At 43.1% G+C, this 19,568-nt stretch overlaps 2 protein-coding genes across 2 annotated transcripts in view; both read left to right on the top strand.

The window, feature by feature from the left end:
- LOC135490898 (histidine ammonia-lyase-like) overlaps positions 1-6,550 on the top strand; it is a 31,434-nt gene extending 24,884 nt beyond the window's left edge. The window contains exons 19-20 of the mRNA XM_064776476.1: positions 3,391-3,460; positions 4,419-6,550. Of these exons, the coding sequence (XP_064632546.1) occupies positions 3,391-3,460; positions 4,419-4,505 (157 nt within the window). The 3' untranslated portion in view covers positions 4,506-6,550. The remainder of the gene's footprint in view (positions 1-3,390; positions 3,461-4,418) is intronic.
- A 6,066-nt stretch (positions 6,551-12,616) lies between these two features.
- On the top strand, positions 12,617-18,862 carry LOC135491003 (uncharacterized). The gene has a single exon (XM_064776617.1). The coding sequence runs from the start codon at positions 12,617-12,619 to the stop codon at positions 18,860-18,862; it is 6,246 nt and encodes a 2,081-aa protein (XP_064632687.1).
- Positions 18,863-19,568: the final 706 nt, after the last annotated feature.

The raw sequence follows: 19,568 nt of genomic DNA, 5'->3' as shown, positions 1-19,568 counted from the left end.
AGTGGTCTTGTCTCAATGAAGGTACATTTCAGGGGTTAACATTTTGCGATTTTTTTCAAACTAATGTACATGACATCCCACAACTCTCCAATAAAGGAAAGTCATATCTGGACATTTTTGGAGAAATGAGAGACATTTCAAAGAGTGGTACAACTGTGCCAAAGCGACGAAAGAGGACAAAATCGACAAAAAGTCATGATTTTGCACCCAACAGCACCAAATTCAAAGACCTGCCCTGGCCAGAATAAGCAAGCTATGGAGCTGAAACTTTAGGATGTGATTTAGGAATATTTTTGCTGCTTAGGGAACAACTTTCAGAATCAAGGCCTAAGTAGTTTCAAAGAAATTACAAAATGAATGGCAACACAACAAGACTTGTAAAAATGAAACCGAACTTAGACCGGGGTTAGGTTGACTCTTATTTGGGTCAAATTAAGTTTTTTTCTCATTATTTTAGCTTGTTTTGACCTTAAATCATCAGCAATACAATATTCTAAATGAATTAGAGTGATTTGAGCACATTCAAATTTTTCACTATATTGACCCAAAATGTATTGTAAATAAGGTACATTTCAGGGGTTAACATTTTGCGATTTTTTTCAAACTAATGTACATGACATCCCACAACTCTCCAACAAAGGAAAGTCATATCTGGACATTTTTGGAGAAATGAGAGACATTTCAAAGAGTGGTACAACTGTGCCAAAGCGACGAAAGAGGACAAAATCGACAAAAAGTCATGATTTTGCACCCAACAGCACCAAATTCAATGACCTGCCCTGGCCAGAATAAGCAAGCTATGGAGCTGAAACTTTAGGATGTGATTTAGGAATATTTTTGCTGCTTAGGGAACAACTTTCAGAATCAAGACCTAAGTAGTTTCAAAGAAATTACAAAATGAATGGCAACACAACAAGACTTGTAAAAATGAAACCGAACTTAGACCGGGGTTAGGTTGACTCTTATTTGGGTCAAATTAAGTTTTTTTCTCATTATTTTAGCTTGTTTTGACCTTAAATCATCAGCAATACAATATTCTAAATGAATTAGAGTGATTTGAGCACATTCAAATTTTTCACTATATTGACCCAAAATGTATTGTAAATAGAGACAAGACCACAATTGATTTTTTAAGCCTTTTAGCAGTTAAATTGTCAATGTTTGACCGCGACGCATCAAAGAACGCGTGGTGTTGTGAATCTGAAATTTAGATTATGTTATTCCGGACAGTCGGGCAAGTAAATGGTGAAAAATAAAATGGTGATTGACCACGGAAATTTTTTTTTAATCGACAAATTAGACAGACTTTGATATTTCCACTCTTTTCAGCCAACTGGCAGAAAAAACTCAAAACACGCCCCCTATTACCAAATTAGCAAAATTCGAAATTAATTTTTTCATCAAATAATTTCTTTATATCTGTAGACTTGCCACAACAAATATTTTTTCAATACCTCTCCAAATATGTACTTGAGAGTAAAAAACATGCACTCGTCTAATAGATAGGCCTGGACCCTCCAACCTATGAATATTCATTAGTGGTCTTGTCTCTTCACACTAGAGCGTTATAACGATATGAAAACATTCCAGCGAGTTATAACGACATATCTATTCACAGACAAGGCCTCACGATTTCATAAGTTTACCAGCCTGGTAACCTGTTGCATCAGGCATCACGTAGCTTGCGATTCATAAGAATCTCAGCAGGAGATTTTCCACATGATGCTAGTGGAGTGTTCCTGTAGGTCAGGAGAGTCATATAAGGATCTTGTCCGGTTTCCTTTGCTTTAAAAAAAGTCTTTTCACAATTTGAATGCCTTTTTCTGCCTTTCCATTGCTTTGTGAATGTTTCGGACTGGACGTTCCATGATCAAATCCGTATGTGTGTGTGAATTCGTGGAATTCCTTACACTTATGTCTAGCCATTATGGATTTCATATGACCAATGGTACAATGACACGACAAGTCCTCAAGCTTCGTGATTTCTGGATAGTTCGAGGTATTGTCTATACAAATCAACAACGATTTTATTCCGGGGTTCAACTGGCACTTCATAAGGCTGTAGTGGTTCCTTTGGCTGTTTATAACAGCGAGTGGTATTTAATACACACACTACACTTTTGACAAAAGTTCTCAATGTCTCTGCTAAGGTTTGGTCAATACACCACGTGGCGGGCTCTAGCTTGACATTTGTCAATCCCCAGATGTCCTGCGTGTATTTTTTTATGATTTCATGTCTTAGAGTTTCTGGCACTACTACTTTGTTTTGACGATCACCCCATCAATCAATGTCAAATCATTTCTCACATGATGGTTTCAACATTTCACAGTTCCATCCCTTCTGAATAGCAATCACGACTCTTTTCAACGTTTCATCTTTTAATGTATCACCGGCTTATTTCACCCACATAGAATCACTGAAGGGTTTTGCTGACTTGATCAGGGCAACCAGTAACTCAATTTCTTTGTTGGTTGATGATGTGATCCTTATTTTTGCCTCTCTTTTTTTCTTCATCGATTTACTCCTTGAAATCTATCACGACAGGTCTTATCATTTTGCATAGCCTAGTTAAATTTGTATCTAGTTTTGTCTCCCGTCAGATTTATTTGGTATAAATTGCTAAATTTCTAAGAAAATGTGTTTTTGTGGTCCATTTGTCCGTTTATTTCGTATGGGTGGTGTCTGTTTACTCGATAACTGCTTTTAAAATCAAAAAAAGGTTTTTAAAGTAATCGGACATCTTTAACTCCACTATCCACTTTAAATGGCGTTACCGTTCTATTTATCTCGACTGGTGCGATCCATTCGTAACGATCTCTGTCTGTGAACTGGTTCACCGATCCAATGAAGACGACCTTGGTCTCTGACCCATCATATGAATCATAACTTGTTGTGCCACCTGTGGCTCCTTCGACGACTATCGACAGTATTTTCTTTGACCTACAACGTGACGCAAAGTGATTTGTGCCTTTGCACTTAACCATACTAACCCATACTTTGCGTCACAGAGCTTTAATGTGATCATGAAGTCGGGCATGGCAGTGAAAAGTGGGTTTCGGCCAACATTAATTCTGAAATGTGAATACAGATGAAATAAGACTACACATCGATCCTGGCTTTGTCAGCGACCAGGAGTCTGCTAATTAAGTGCTAAAGGTGAGACCGGTGTGGCGGGGATAGTAGTCCTAGGGCTGATAGTCCGTGTAACAATAGCCCGCATTGCTAAATTTTTTGGTTAGGGTTAGCGGTAGAATAGATCATGCTGCTTAATTGGTCAAATACAATGCTCAGGGGGACTATATCCGCTGTCACACCGGTTTGATGTTAGGCTCCAATGAAAATACTAGCAGCTGTTTTTAAATTGCTATCAAATTATCTTAATGTTTCAGACCGTGGGACAAGGATCGTTATATGGCCCCTGACATTGATGAGGTGACAAAACTTCTGCAGGAGGAAAAGGTGATAAAAAGAATTTTAAAAAACTCGACAGAGCTATAGACCACTGACAGGATCTTTACTACTAGATCCACTCACCAATAAGATCCCAAGCCCGACAATACCCGATTTGTATCAACGCCTCGATGGGTAGAGTCTAAACAGCCAAACAATAGCAAGCCTTTCGCAGCCATAAAAGGGGTGGGATATCTATTCAAGAGTTAACTACATAATCGTCATGAATAGTCCTGACTCTACAGCGGAACTTTTCATATTACAATTAAAGACCAATTGGAAGAAACGAAGACAAGATGTCCCACCCGTTTAATGGGTGCGAAAGGCCTACTATTATGCCCGGTTGTTTAGGCTCGACTCATCGAGGCGGTAGTAGAAATCGGGTATTGTCGGGCTTGGGATCTTATTGGCGAGTATATCCAGTGTGTATGTTACGTTTGGGAAGAAAAGTTACCACTGCCGTGAGCGGAAACATACAAAGCCACGTTCACTTTTACATCGGTCACGAGGATATCCATGCCACACACGCTTCCTTGTATGCTGTGTGCTAAATATAGGGACGTAGCTAGCAGGGGCTAATCCCCCCCCCCCATGAAGTCACAAAAAATGTGCTTTGACCGTGATTTTGGCTGTAAAATTTCAAATAGTGTCATTTTGCCTGGCTGCCCCAGAGGGCTTTCATGCCCCCTCCGCCCGCAGACCAGAAAGGTAGCTATGTCCCTGAAATAACATGTCATCTCATGTTTAACAAGGAAAAAGTGGACAGCCAGCTTTGGGGAAAAACAAGGGACAAGAAGATATGATTTGATAGTTGCTGGAAAAGTCAGTGACAAATGTTGGCGCTGGAAAGACAATGACAAATGTTGGCTTTGACGTATGAAGCAACTAAGCTGTCAAATCTTCTTATTTACTTTCAGAATTTGAAGCCTAAACAAATTTTAATAACAACTAAATGCTTATATTTCAGGTTTGGCATGCTGTAAAGCCTTACATGGACACTTATCGCTCACATCAGCTGTGCCAACTGCTGTCGAGAGATACCGGTAGCGGATGAGCCGGCCCAACGTCTATACCATACAACCCCTGAATATGACGAAACGGGAGATGTTTAAGTATATAGGCCTACATATGCTAAATTGTTAGTTGTTTTCGAGGACTAGGATACAGATCCATAATTCTGATTGGGAACAACGTTTTTGGAAAGGCGTCCACGCTTTGAACACTTTGCTGCAACAGCTTTCGAAATGACCACATTTTAGTAATTAATGTAATGCAGTGAGTAATTTAATTTTCCAAATTGTATATATCTGACATTCCGGTCTGACCCTCCAACCTGAGAAAACTTACACCAAAAATTAATCCCAGTTTTGTTATCTGTAACTGATATTGCTGAAGTTGTGCAAAATTTGTGATTTATATCTAAATGTAAGCTTACAAGGACAATACATCTTCAAGAATCATTGACGATCACACTAAGCGAATCTACTGATGTTGTTCCCGTAATTGCAAAGTTATAAACATCATTATCTCACAGTAGTTTTGTCAGATTCATGTTAGTTGGCTTTTATGTATTTGGTTTTTATATTGACAATCTAGATTTGGTGAGGTGTGTATTATTTTAACAGTTGTGTAAGCTAGAGCAGGTCTAGACCTAAACCTGGATTATTTGTATCTTACGTACCTGATAGACTGTGATTATAAAATTAAATGTATAGTTTAGTATTCAGCTTACTTAAAGTTAAGTTTGGTAAACTAACATGGTTGCCAAATTAGAGTAAGACCACAATTTTTTACTTGTTGAACTACGAATCCGCCGGGGGTCATTTTCTTGAAAATGGAAAAAAATTAAAGTCCTGACGATGACCGTTTTTGACACACTTTTTTTTCTCCCCGACCATAAAACAGAGAGAATTGAAAAGTTTTCCCGACGACAAATTTCAACCAATTTTTATTTTTGGGGTCCCCTTGTATGATCTGAGACTAAAATTGATGTTTTTATTTTATTTCCCCTGCCCCACATAGATTTTGAGTCTGTTGGAAAAAATATTATTCCCCCAACATAGGTTTTGAGTCTGTTGGAAAAAAAATTATTCCCCCAACATAGGTTTTGAGAGTGAAGAAAAATTAATTTCTTTATTCCCCACCCACAAGTTTTGGATCTGAAATTTCGTAAATCCAACTTATCAAAAAAGTGTGGCCAAATTAATGTTGGTAATTAATAGTTTTCCTGTATATCTGAGATTCAGGACTGGCCTCCAATCTGGGAACACTATACCAGAATTGGATCCATGTTTTGGGACTTGTAACTACAATGTATATTGATATTGCTATAGTTGTGCGAGTTTAGAAGGACATTACATCTTCAAGAATCATTTAACATCCGATTGAACTGGTTCATAGTTTGAAAAAACCCTCTCAAAATGCCAGTGAGACGAAAGAGTGGTTTTTGATGATCTATAGGTTGAACACCATTAATTTAAAAGACGATTTAAGACTCGGCGAAGCTAATTTTTTTTAACATTACTATGGAATGTTTGTAATTATTTTTGGGTACTTTCGAAACATTATGAAATGAAATGGTCCAGGGACCATGTGCTCACCTTGGGTAATGTAATGCATGTCATATGCAGTGGATATGGGGAGAACAATTTCTGGCAAGTTTAACCAGTTTTGATTCCATTGAATAATATTATTATTCTCGGCTCAATGGTACCGTAGAAAATTACCGGTACCATCTAAGTATAGCATTTTGGTTATAAAGTTGACTGAATTTCAGGGTTATTGAAGAGTGTACATGTCACATGGAAATTGGTCGACATCTGTTCAACAGTTTAGGAGTACTAGGACTTTGTAGGATTTTCAAGATGGCGGCCTAGTGGCCATATTTGTCATGGGATTTGACTGAAAATTAGGGATATTGATACGAGTACATAGATACATAATCACCTGAAGTTTGGTTGCAATCCGATCATTAGTTTCAGGGTAATAGGACTTTGTTTACTTTTCAAGATCGCCACCTGGCAGCCATATTGGTAGATGGATTTAATATTGGATGGATTAATATAGCCTTCTGTTTTAGATAGAATAAAGCTTCATTAACAAATACGAAAGCACTTATTTCTTTCATTTATTTACCGAGAGTCCTTTTTAGCACCCTAACACTCAATGGAATGATTGAAACACTAGGCCTGATACACATGAAAAATCCCAAGGCAAAGATACATACCATATTGGTAACACAAAAGGACAGTCGAAAAAAACCAATATCTTCCACGAAATGAGGCTTATTAAGAGAAATTAGACTAAATACCGATTCCCATGACGATCCATCGGCATTGTGCGTTGGTATTCCTCCTCCAAAGAAAGAAGACAGGACTGGTGGTTGTTCTGGCCCCCGGATACACTTTCGACCTGCAAGTGTGATATTCCCACTCAAAAAACTTTCTGATTAGCTCAATAGTTCAAAGTTCTTCTGTACATTGTTTGCACACTGGTCCACCGCTCGTTACAAATGACCTTGGCCGTAGTGAAGAAACTAGAGCTGAAAGGGTTGATGTCGTCCTGGGTGCCGACAAATGGTACCCAGGTTCGAGATCGACTGGACAATAAGCACCATGGGTGCCATTACACTAGACAAACAGCACCCATCTTCTTCTTCTACACTTTTTCGATACCTACAACCGAGGTTGGCCCCACGCTCGCGGAGATCACGTGTCACGATAACCATCATTTTGCAAGATGGCGACCCTCCCTGTTTCCAACCGCGCTCTAAAACCTTTCTTTCGTCTCTTTTTTCATTCTCTGAATATATCCCTCCTACACACCTTTTCTCAATAAATCATCCGAAATGTGCTTTCAAAGGCCTATAGGCCTAAACGCGTTTTTTTCTGTTTATCTGTTCCTTTTATTTCGCGCACTGCTAATGCCGCAAGTACCACGGCGCGAGTTAAAACGAGATTGCAAGAAACGTCTTCGTCCCTAAGATCCGTAAGCCAGGCAAAAAGAAGCTGAGTGCTGTTTGTCTAGTGTAATGGCACCCAGGGTGCTTATTGTCCAGTCGATCTCGAACCTGGGTACCATTTGTCGGCACCCAGGACGACATCCACCCCAGCGAAACTAGACAGAAGAAATGTGTGATGAAAATTGGCATGTACTGTGTTTCATTCCATTCTTTATCACATGCCAAGACGTCATCCAGGTTTTGAGAAAACCTGTCTCAAATCTGATACAAATTGCGGCAGAAAATCATACCAAACCCTAGATGATCTTTCTGTTAAACACCATAAAACCGACTTCAGACTTGGTAAAACAACTTTATTCGATTGTTTCTGTGCGTTGTCAAGCGTGCCACCCAGCCGTGTGATATTTTCCCGGATCACACGGGTGAACTCTGTGACTCTGTGACAACACGCGTCGTTGGTTTCAGCCTAAGTTCTGTTCATATTTTGACCCAAGGTGTTCGGCAGCTCGTCTAATTTGAGGCAGTAATGTAAACAACAAATCACATGATGCAAGATTGTCTATCACAAGCAGAACAAGAGGCCCAAGGGCCTGGCGCTCAGCTGAAATGGATAGGTGAAGGCACGGGCCAAGTGTGTGTCGGTACCGTTATTATGAGGCAACGTGAAGCTATAATGTCTAGCACGCAGAAGTGCTGGTGCGAAAGACCTTCTTGCCATATCAGTGCATGCTGAAGTACTGAGTTGACGTCACCCTGCTATTATGACGTAAAGTCATTTCTATTGCCGTTGCAGTAGTGGGGTGTGTGATGACGTCAAGGAGTTGTGTGGTGACGTCAAAGAGTGGAGTCCTTGTCTTCATGCAGCGTAGGTGGAACTAATAACATGCACATGGACACAAGGTACATAATTATTACAGTGTATTTGGTGAGGTGGGGCCTGGTGCTTTACAATGGTCAAATGAACCGACTGTTGTCTGGACATTGATGAAGTGGATGCAGCCAAATGATTAGGACGGTCTTTTTTGTATGTGAAGAAAAGAAGATAAAGAGTTGGTTAACAAAATGAACTTTATTGGTGCGGCAGATATTTGATGCCTTTCGGCAGATATTTGAAGCGCCTTGCGGCAGATATTTGTTGCCTTGCGGCAGATATTTGATAACGCTCTCCGGGAATGGAAAGCAGTAAAACGAGTAAGCACACCTTACTCTGAATGTGGGAACAGCAAGTGCTTTCCTGGACTTGAAATGTGCCAACGACTCCTCTTGCAATAACCAACAACAGTTAATCTGTAAAAAAAAAAGAAGAGAAATTAACACCGACTGAATAAAAAAGGGTGACATAGACGGGGAAATGTACACCACCAGATACAGTATGTGCTTGATCAGGCATCGGTCAGATGATATCCTGAACAAGGCATCTATGGAAGCAAATCCAGAAAGAGACTTAACCTTCGAAGGGCACACTTATTACTCAGTGAAAAGTCAGTCCTGTGGGCTGTTTTCCAATCCAAAATAAAAGTGTAACATCTTTAAATTAGTCTCACAGACTGAACCATAACACTCAACAGCCAACCGTGCCCACATGATGTGAGCCGAGAGCTGGGCTTAAAGATGAGCGAGTGGTGTACTACATTTTGAAAATTGTCTATCGTCTACGACATGTGACAGAACAGGATCTAGTGGACTTAATGATGAGGTACTATCAAATAAGGTGTCCATCAAATGAATCATGAGGACCTGTTGAGTTATACTCTAAGCCTGCTATCCTATAGGGCTAGGCTATCGTTTTTGTCTTTTTTACAGCCTACAGTACAGCCATGCACAGCGCAGTGTACAGACAGTACAGGATTGCAAACCAAAAACATGAGCATTGCTGCGTAACGAAACTGCCGTGGAATTCAGACTACGATGTCATAATGTGACTTTTAAAATAATTGTTGTCACGGCCAATGACCAGACAGGGAGAAAACAAACGTAAATGGCGAGATTTGTTGCAAAATTGCCAACCACAACAACTCAGGGACCGTAGCCAAAATGGCCGACGGCAAATTCTCCGGTCGCTAGCGCAGTCCATAAACAAGCATCAATTTTACCAACTTTGGGTGCAAGCTTGGTCATCAAAGTTACAGAACTGTTAGAAATACATCTAAACAACATATATATACAGTTAAAAGTGCATAAAAATCCCGTTTCAACCTCCGGGCGCTACCTTTTTAGCTCACCTCTTAGCAGAGGTGAGCTTATCCCATACCGTGGCGTCCGTCGTCCGTCGTCGTCGTCGTCGTCGTCGTCGTCGTCGTCGTCGTCGTCGTCGTCGTCGTCCGTCCGTCGTCCGTTAGCAGGGCACGTTTCGTAACTGTTAGAGCTATTGAGTTGAAACTTGGTACACATGTACCCTTATGTAATGACACCTTGGAGACCAAGTTTCGGTCCGATTCGTTTCATGGTTTGGCCACCAGGGGGCCAAACGTTAAAAGTGAAAATATGCAATATCTCCCTTAATAGTAGTCGGGAAATTTTGAAAAAAATATGGTAGGTACTTCTAGCAAAGGTGCATCATATATCCTCCGGGTTTTTGATTTGACCTCCTTTTCAAGGTCACAGAGGTCAAATGGTGTAAATTGGCCGTTAGGATGTAACGATGGCACGTTTCTAAACTGCAATGACTATTGATCCCAAATTTGGTACACATTTACCCCTTAGTCAGGTAATCTCAGGGAAGTTTGGTCCAATATGATTCACCACTTGACCACCAGGGGGCAAAATCCAAAAACCTTAAAAATGTGATTATTCCTTAACTTCTTGCCCGATTGCCACCAATTTGATATCATGGGTACATCTAACCACCATACAGTATATGTCACACAGGTTTTTAATTTGACCTTCTTGTCAAGGTCACAGAGGTCAAATGGCGTAAATTGGCCGTCGGGCCGTAACTATGGCACGTTTCTTATCTGCAATGACTATTGATCACAAATTAAGTACACATGTACCCCTTGGTCAGGTGGTCTCAGGTACCGAAGTTTGGTGCGATCTGATTTGCCGTTTGGCCTCCAGGGAGGGGGCCAAATCCTAAATTCTTCAAAATGCCATTATTCCTAGTATTACTTGCCCGATTGGCACCAATTTTATATCATAGGTACATCTAATTCTTACAACCATTCAATGTGTCACCCGGGTCTTCTTTGATTTGACCTACTTTTCAAGGTCACAGAGGTCGAATGTACTGTAAATTGGCCATTTTGGGGAAATTGTAATTGCTTGGACCTACATCAAACCTAACACTACATGACACAATACCATGCTCTTTATCCATCTTTCCTCCACATGAGGTGAGCACAATGGCCCTGGCCATTTCATTTTCTCCGCCAGACTCCGGGCCCTACCGGTCGTTATTTAGTGCGACCGCCACCAGAGTGTTTATCAAGATCTTTCGCCGTTTTAATTGCGCGTTTTAGGCAGATTAATCAATTATTACATGCATGCATTATATATCACCGAAATGATAATTGTGTAGGCTATTTGAAAATAAGTTCAGATATTATTTTCGATCTTTGAATTGAATTTAGGCGAGTGATTTTTGACACCCGGTCGACATATCAGGACTTGCAAAATTCACGCGAGATCGCTTGCATCATCGGCACGTTTGAAAACCGAATTTCACAAATTCCACAAATATTTATCACATACCATATGTATCACCACAAAGGTAACTCTCTAGACTATTTGAAACCAAGTTCAGATACTTATTTTCACAAAAATTCGAAGCTATGCAAGCGATTTTTCAGTGGTAGAGATCGACGGAAACAAATTTCTCGCTCTAAAATGACATGAGACGAGCACCAACTTTCGCTAATTTGTGCACAAAATTTCCGCAATATTATAAAAAACTATTGATAAATCTGAATTATATAGACTCTTTTCAGTAGATAAACAAATTTCAGGTACATGGTCATGTTGATTAAAAGAGTATCAACCGATTGAACATGAGAAAGTTCACTCGCCTTCATTGAAGCAGCGACTACCGCCATTTTTAAATGGTGGCATCTCTTCTATCGATCGGCCAATCAGCGGCACTGCTTGCAAAAAGTTGAGCCACCGCCAAATTTGAAATCGCCAAAATTCAGTCAATGTGCCTGCAGCGCAAACTGGTGGTGAAAACTATATTAATTCCATTAAAAGTAAAAAATGAAAAAATATTTAAAAATATTCAGCCACATTTGAAAACAATATTTGCTCTGTGGACCGAGGTAAAAAGGGAAAGAAATCTAAACGCGAAATGACCTCATTCTCTTAATACAGGTCGGATCGCGCTGATTTTTCGTTTTTTGAGTTCACCTTGGGCAACTCCTAATTTAGCACCGTCAACGAAGTGGCTAGGCCTTCCCGGTCAGAAATGTCCAATTTTGTCCACAGATGGGTCCCTGGATGGATGGATGGATTGCAGGACGGACACCATTTGAACAGCTATTCTACTAGCTCCGCTGACTTTGTCAGCTGAGCTAACAATAATACTGTGGTGATCTGGTAGCTCTTGGTGTGTTGGCCTTAGGCCAGATGGCGCCACCAGTCTCTTCGGAGGCTGCCGGGTGACAGGACCATGATGAGACACCGTAGGAGTGGAGAGGGGGAAGACGGCATGGTTTTAGATGAGATGTGAGGATTCTGTGTCGAAGGAATAAAGGAGTTTTGTTAGCGCCGTTTCATCGGGTTATTGTTTAATGTTACATTGTGTGTAGCATCTTTAATTGTTATCGCTGCTGCGGATTTCGGACCAGAAAAAACGTGTTAAAGTGAAAGCCGAAATTCGTGTTACAGCGAAAGAAATGTCAAGAAATCTGCTAGTCAACACAAGAAGGCGTTTTATTAAATAGTTATATGGGAAGATCTTAGTTTTCGTTATCGGCTGGTCCCAGTATACCTGAGAAGTATACATGGTAACACGAATAAAAGGTGTTTTTGTGAATGGAAAACTTCTCGAACTTTAAGATCATGACGTCTCAGTTCCGTTTCGTACAGTCAAGACACTCGTCAGCCTCGTAGGTGATACTGTGCAGCATCTGCGACGCATGGTGTCCCAGTTCTGTTTCGTACCATCAAGAATCTGTTTCGTACCATCAATAATCTCCAGTGTTGCAGAAGAAAAACTTTCTGTCATGACGTCCCACTCACGTTGCGGACGGCCACTCAGATCTACAGTGGCCATGGAGAGCTATCTAAAGGAGAAAGCAGCACAACTTCGAAGATCATTGGGTCAACTTAAAGGCAGGGTGACACGAAAGGCCAGGGTATTGGAAGAAGGTGTACCTGTTATGACAGCGGCGCAGATAGAGGTCGCTCAAGATGAGTTGACGGATGCCATGGTGAGATATGGGGATCAACATGAAAACTTTTGTAAAATTGCATCCGACGAGGAAAGGGGGGAAGCATCGGCTGTGTATTTTGAAGTGGGACAGCAAGTGAAGTTTAACTTGGATGTCGGAGAAAGACAGAAGGCTTACTTGTTACGTCAACGAAATGCACAGAGGACCGGGGAAGTGGTCAGGCCTAAGCAGAAGGAACAAAGCTATGTTCCAATTCCTAACCAAGTCGGAGGGAGCTTGAAGATGAAAGTAGCAACCCATAAGTCACTGCCTAAGGTATCCCAGGGAAAAGTAACTGCCAGGGAGGAGATTGAAAATGCAAAAAGACAACTACAGATGCTGGAGGAAAGGACTGCTCGATTGAAGATTGAGGAGTTAGAACGTGAGATTGTGCATAAGGAGCATGAAATGAAAGCACTTGAAGTCAAACGAAAGACTGTAAAATGTAAACCTGTAGAATTGTGTCCTGAGGCTAATGCCTTTGTGCCTCAATGCAGTCCTGCACTTAGAGATACTAGTGGGTACAGAGCTAATGGAGCAGTGAAAATAGAAAAGGGTGGGGACTGGAGTAACCAGAGCCCGATGGTAGCAGCTCAAGGCAACATGTACCAGAGCCCGATGGTAGCCGCCCAAGGCAGCAGGTACCAGAGCCCGATGGTAGCAGCTCAAGGCAACATGTACCAGAGCCCGATGGTAGCCGCCCAAGGTAGCAAGTACCAGAGTCCAATGGCAGATGCCTATAGCGACAGTTATCAAAGCCCAATGGTGAATCCCTACAACGATGTGTACCCGAGTCAAAGGGTAGATGCCTACGACAATATGTACCGGAGCCCAATGGTAGCCCCACAGAGCGACACGATCTGGAACCCAATGGTAGCCGCCCAAAATGACAGGCATCAAGAACCGATGGTAGCTACGCAGGATGGTAGCCAATTCTTAGCCATTGCCAAGACGCTTGAAAAGATTACTTCACACGCTGAGTTACCTCCACCAGAGCCAATAAAGTTTGATGGAACTGCCTCGGAGTACGTGAAGTTTAAGAGATCGTTCGATTTGAGGGTCGGTGGTAAAAATTTCTCTGAGGGATTTAAGTTGGCACAGCTTTTGCAGCTCACTCAAGGGAATGCACATAAGGCCATCAGTTTGTGTGACGGAGCTATAGATGGGTACCAAAAGGCCTTGGGCATACTCAATGATAGGTTCGGGAGACCATACCAGATTGTAAAGTCATGCATTGAGAAAGTCACCAATGGGGAGAGAATAAATCGAAACTCCAAGGAAATGCTCGCATTCTCAGATCAACTCACTAGTGCATATGACACGCTCTGTGATCAAGATTTACTCAAGGAAGCCGATACGCAGATGACCTTGAAAGCGATCTTCGACAGATTCCCAGTAGCCCTCCAAGAAAGGTGGGTTAGGAAGGTGATAAGTTTAGAAGACGAAGGGAAATTTCCACGACTGGCGGATATGGTGCAGTTTGTTAAGGTGCAGGCAAGGACGTCAACACATGTTGTGTTTGAAGTGACACCGCCAGCGAGAACCACAACCAACATCGTAAAGCAACATCACGATAAAGTAAAGCGGGATCAGGCAGCTACGCAGAAGCCGAAGGTTACTACACTGTCTACCCAGCTTGAGAAACCAAGGAACTCTGCCAACTATACAGGAGCTAGAAAATCGGGGAATAAGGCAGGGGTTAATGCCGCCACAGAGGACATGCCCTACAAACGCATCTGTCGGTTTTGTAAGGCTGAGGATCATGGAATTTGGGCGTGCAGCAACTTTGAAAAGGAAGACTTGGACGCTCGAAGAAGATTTGTCCGTAACAATAGGCTTTGTTATTGTTGCCTAGGAAGGCACATGGTCAGATCCTGTACCCGGAAGAAGAAATGCCCGAAGTGTGACCAGGACCATCATGTCCTCTTACACTTGGAGAAGACATCTAAGCCGCCGAAGAAAGAGGACATTGGGTCCTTGCAGAGTGTTAAGCCGAAGAGTATGGTTCTCTTGAAGGTGATTCCTGTCAGAATAGCAGCCCAAAATGGAGAGTCAACCACGACATTGGCCCTCTTGGACTCTGGATCAAGTGCAACGCTTATGACACGTAAGCTTGCTGCCAAGATTGGGATTGAAGGAGAGCCAGAGACGATTAGCATAAACACGGTGCTGGCGAGTGGTAAGGAGCAGGAAGTCTCAATTTGTGAGTGTACACTGCAGCCTATTGGGACTGATGAGCCATCTATCCCTGTGAATCGCGCCAACATCGTCGAGGAGTTGCACATCGATAGGAAATATCACCCCAACACATTGGACTTATCAGATTGGGAGCATCTCAAAGAGCTAGATCTGTCGACGCAAGTAGATGAGGAGTCGGTGTCAATCCTGATCGGCGAGGATGTCCCAAGGGCACACATGGTACTTGAAAGCTGTTATGGAACAGAGCCTCACGTGCAACCTTACGCTGTCAGGACTCCGTTGGCTTGGTGCGTGGCGGGACCAATTCATGAGGAATCAGCAAAAGGGGTGGAGATCAATCTTTTGGCGGTAGCAGAGAAGGCAGAGGATACTGAGGTCATCAATCAATGCTGCAGGACGGATGAAGTCGACGACGAGGTTGTGGCGGGCAAAAGCGAGGTGGAGATGAACCAATTGGAACAGCATAACCAGAAGTTGGAGGAAGCTGTTAGTTCACTGTGGCAAACCGAGAAGCATGGATTCATAAATGAAGATGTGAAGATGATGTCGTTCGAGGATCGAAAGGCTCTACACCTGCTTGACACGAGGACCAAGTTGGTAAATGGACACTATGAGATTGGCCTACTTTGGAGGAGTGAGCCACCTGCTCTGGTTGACAATAGAATGGTCGCTGCAAAAAGACTCGAGTATCTTAGAAAACGCTTTGTGAAGGAGCCAGCCTTTGCTGAGATGTATTGCAAAGCTATGGGTGTCTACTTTGATAACGATTACGCACGAGTAATGACAGACGAAGAGGCAGCTTCTGTGTCGGCGAAGACATGGTATCTACCTCATCATGGTGTGGCGAATGAAAATAAACCAGGGAAGCTGCGTGTAGTATTTGACGCTGCGGCTTCGTTCAAAGGAACTTCGTTAAATCAAGAGCTACTTCAAGGCCCGGATCAAAGTAACAGCTTGATTGGAGTTTTACTGAGGTTCCGCGAGCACCAGATCGCTGTAACAGCTGACGTGGAGGCCATGTTTTTAAGATTTAAAGTGCCCCCCGTAGATTGCCAAGCATTGAGATTCCTCTGGTGGCGGAATGGACTCGATGAACACCCTGTAACCTGCCAGATGACTAGCCACATATTTGGGGCAACAGACAGCCCGAGCGCCTGTACATACGGAATGAGGAAATGTGCCGAGGACTTTGGAAGCAAATTTGATCAACGAGTGGTGGACGCAGTAACCCGCAGTTTTTATGTAGATGATTTCCTGCAGTCAGTTGCCGAAGTCAGTGTTTGCATCATGCTATCAATACAGATGATCTGTCTGTTATCGAAGGGAAGCCTAAAGCTGACCAAGTTCATGTCAAACTCACCCGAAGTAATGGCGGCATTACCAGGCGAGGTCAAGGCATCAGGATTCGTCAATCTGAGTCTGGAGTCTACTGCAACAGAGAGAGCATTGGGAGTCAGGTGGAATGTCGGGAAGGACTCGCTTGGTCTGCAGGTCTCCGGGATCAGTAAGTGTGGTGCAAAGAGCAACACGAGGAGGGAATGTCTAGCGGCCGTAAGCTCTATTTATGATCCTCTAGGCTTTGTTGGACCTGTTACCCTAGTTGCTAAACGTATACTGCAAATGAGTTGTAAGCAACGGTTGGCCTGGGACGATGAGCTGCCTGAAGAACTGATGAAGGCTTGGGAAGGATGGAAAGCGACCCTGCCAGCATTGACTCAGATTTCGTTGCCGAGATGGTACTTTACTTCCGAGATGGAGGGACGCTATGAATTGCATCACTTTGCCGACGCGTCGGAAGGCGGGTATGGAACGGTATCTTACCTACGCAAGGTGTACGATACGGAAGAGGGCGACGAAGTTGAGTGTGCCTTTGTAATGGCAAAGACCAGGACAGCTCCACTCCAGTTTGTATCGATACCGCGATTGGAACTGCAGGCAGCAGTGGTTGCAGTAAGAATGGACGGATTGCTTCGGAGGGAACTTGATTTGCCGGTTGATGAAAGCTTCTACTGGACTGATTCCAAGATCACTCTGTCGTACGTCTGCAGCGAGAACAGGAGATTCAAGACTTATGTAGCTAATCGGGTTGCAGAGATCCGAGACTCCTCTACCCCCTCTCAGTGGCGACATATCCCTGGGAAAGAAAATCCTGCAGATGAGGCTTCGAGAGGACAAACTGTCGCAGCCTTTTTGAAGAACGAGAGATGGTTTGCCGGTCCGGAATTCCTGTCAAAGCCAGGGGCTAGCTGGTCAACATTGGCGACTGAAGAGGTCATGGAAGTTGACAAGAATGACCCAGAAGTGAAGACGGAGAAGATTATAGCCACACTGACTGAACCTGCAACCAATGGCTTGTCTCAGTTAATCTCAAGAAGTTCATCTTGGACAGCACTTCGACGGCGAGTAGCAGTGTTACTGAAGTTTGTCAGTTACCTTCAGTCAAAGAAGAAAGACAGCGGAGTCCAGTTCGAGAAGAAGATCACACCGTCTGATCTTGACGAAGCTAGTAAGGCCATTATGAGGTGCATCCAGAGAGAGGTTTATGCTAGGGACATAGATGCTATAAGGAAGAAGGACGGAGTTAGCAGTTCGAGTTCGCTTGCATCACTGAACCCGTTGTTAGTTGATGGCGTACTACGAGTTGGAGGGAGAATTTCCAGAGCACCGATTTCCTTTGATAGCAAACATCCAATGATAGTACCAAAGGGACACCATGCTGGGACGTTGCTCATTGCTCATTTTCATGAGGCAACAGCACATGCGGGCCAAGAGCATGTCTTGTCTAGGATTAGGCAAACCTTCTGGCTTGTAAATGCGAGGAGAGAAGTACGCAAGATCTTGAAGAGATGCATTGGATGCAGAAAACGCAATGCCATACGGATGAACCAACTCATGGCTGACCTACCTGCTGTCAGACTTGTCACATATGAGCCTCCGTTCACCAATACCGGAGTTGATTATTTTGGGCCGATGCTCATCAAGGCCGGACGATCGTCTGTGAAACGCTGGGGAGTACTTTTCACCTGTCTAAACGTGAGGGCGGTACACTTGGAAATGTCCAATTCCATGGATCTCAGCTCGTTTCTAAATGCCTTCAGAAGGTTCAGCGGTCGACGTGGGGATCCGAAGCAAGTATGGTCCGATAATGGGACGAACTTCGTCGGCGGTGAACGTGAGTTGCGGGAAGCGATTATGGGTTGGAATCAGGAGCAAATACAGAAGGAGCTTTGTCAGCGTGGTACAGAGTGGCATTTCCAGCCCCCCTTGGCTCCCCATATGTCAGGGGTCTGGGAAAGTCTCGTTAAGTCAGTTAAGCGAGGGTTGAAAGCAGTCCTAGGCGATAGAATGGTCAGCGATGAAGTTCTGGTAACCACTCACGTTGAGGTTGAGAAGATCGTGAATAGTCGGCCAATATGCAGAGCTAGCGATGATCCTGACGACGAAGAAGTGTTGACTCCCAATCACTTCTTGCTACAGCGAGGTTCCCTGACTTTGCCTCCTGGGGTGTTCTTCGACACAGATCTGTATCATCGAAAGCAATGGCGGAAGGTGCAGATGTTGGCCAACCAGTTCTGGCAGCGATGGATCAGAGAATACCTTCCTACGCTGCAGAAGCGCACCAAATGGGTTAGACGACGACGAAATGCGGAAGTGGGTGACTTGGTCCTAGTCACGGATGATATGTTAGTCCGAGGTCATTGGCCCATGGGAGTGATCATCAAGACTTTTGCCGGAGAGGATGGAGCAGTTCGAGTAGTTGAAGTCAAGACCAGCAGCAGTACTGTCTTGAGGCGCCCGATACACAAACTGTGTATGCTGGAAGAGAGCTGTTCTGGAACTGGCGATGTCGACAATGAACGAGATACAAAGGACGAAGAATTACGTTAGTTGCGCGGGGGAGTATTGGGTGTTATCGCATTTCAATGATGAGCATAATAGCACGGATGTATAGCACCTTTTCTGTGTTCCGCGCGCACATGTGATAACCTTAACGCGATTGTATATGTCGGCATTTTGGGTGCAAGTTGTGTTCATTTTTGGTGTGGTAGTTTTTGGGTTGTTTGGTAGATGCGCTATTGGCATTATCTTAAAAATTCTTTACCTTGCACAACTGTTCTTGGTCTGCCGATATACTGCAATCCTGTCTGGTTATTCTACTGGTTAGTTAATCATTCTAAGGAATATTCTGATTCTTGTTCGATTGGATACTGCTATTGTGAGTGCAGTTTAATAGCTTAGTGGTGCGGCACTAAGTACCTTTGCATCCGTTTCAAGAATGGTTTCATTACTGTTTGTTTATCGCATCAGGCTACACCCATCATAGTTTTTGTTGTTGTTGAGCATGATCATATTCATGCCCTCTTCCGTGTTTTTTTTTTTTTTTGGTTATTCGGGTGCGTGCGATTCATTCAGTTCTGAGACTAGGGTTGGAGGTGCATTGGAAGTGACGCCGTATACTAGTGCGTTTGGATCTAAAGTGTCAATCGTTGTACACTTTCTGTTCTCTTTTTCTCATTGTCAAGGGCTAGACAATGAATATTGGACTACTCTGCTGGTAATTTGGCAGACCTACCGAGATTTGGACACTACTGCT

The sequence above is a fragment of the Lineus longissimus genome, chromosome 7 (assembly GCF_910592395.1).
Source record: "Lineus longissimus chromosome 7, tnLinLong1.2, whole genome shotgun sequence".
Lineage (NCBI taxonomy): Eukaryota > Metazoa > Nemertea > Pilidiophora > Heteronemertea > Lineidae > Lineus > Lineus longissimus.
Note: the sequence above shows the minus strand (reverse complement) of the source record. Positions and strands in the feature narration are given on the sequence as shown.

Excerpts from the sequence above, each read along its gene's own strand:
- LOC135491003 (XM_064776617.1), top strand. The coding sequence starts at position 12,617 with ATGGAGAGCTATCTAAAGGAGAAAGCAGCACAACTTCGAAGATCATTG.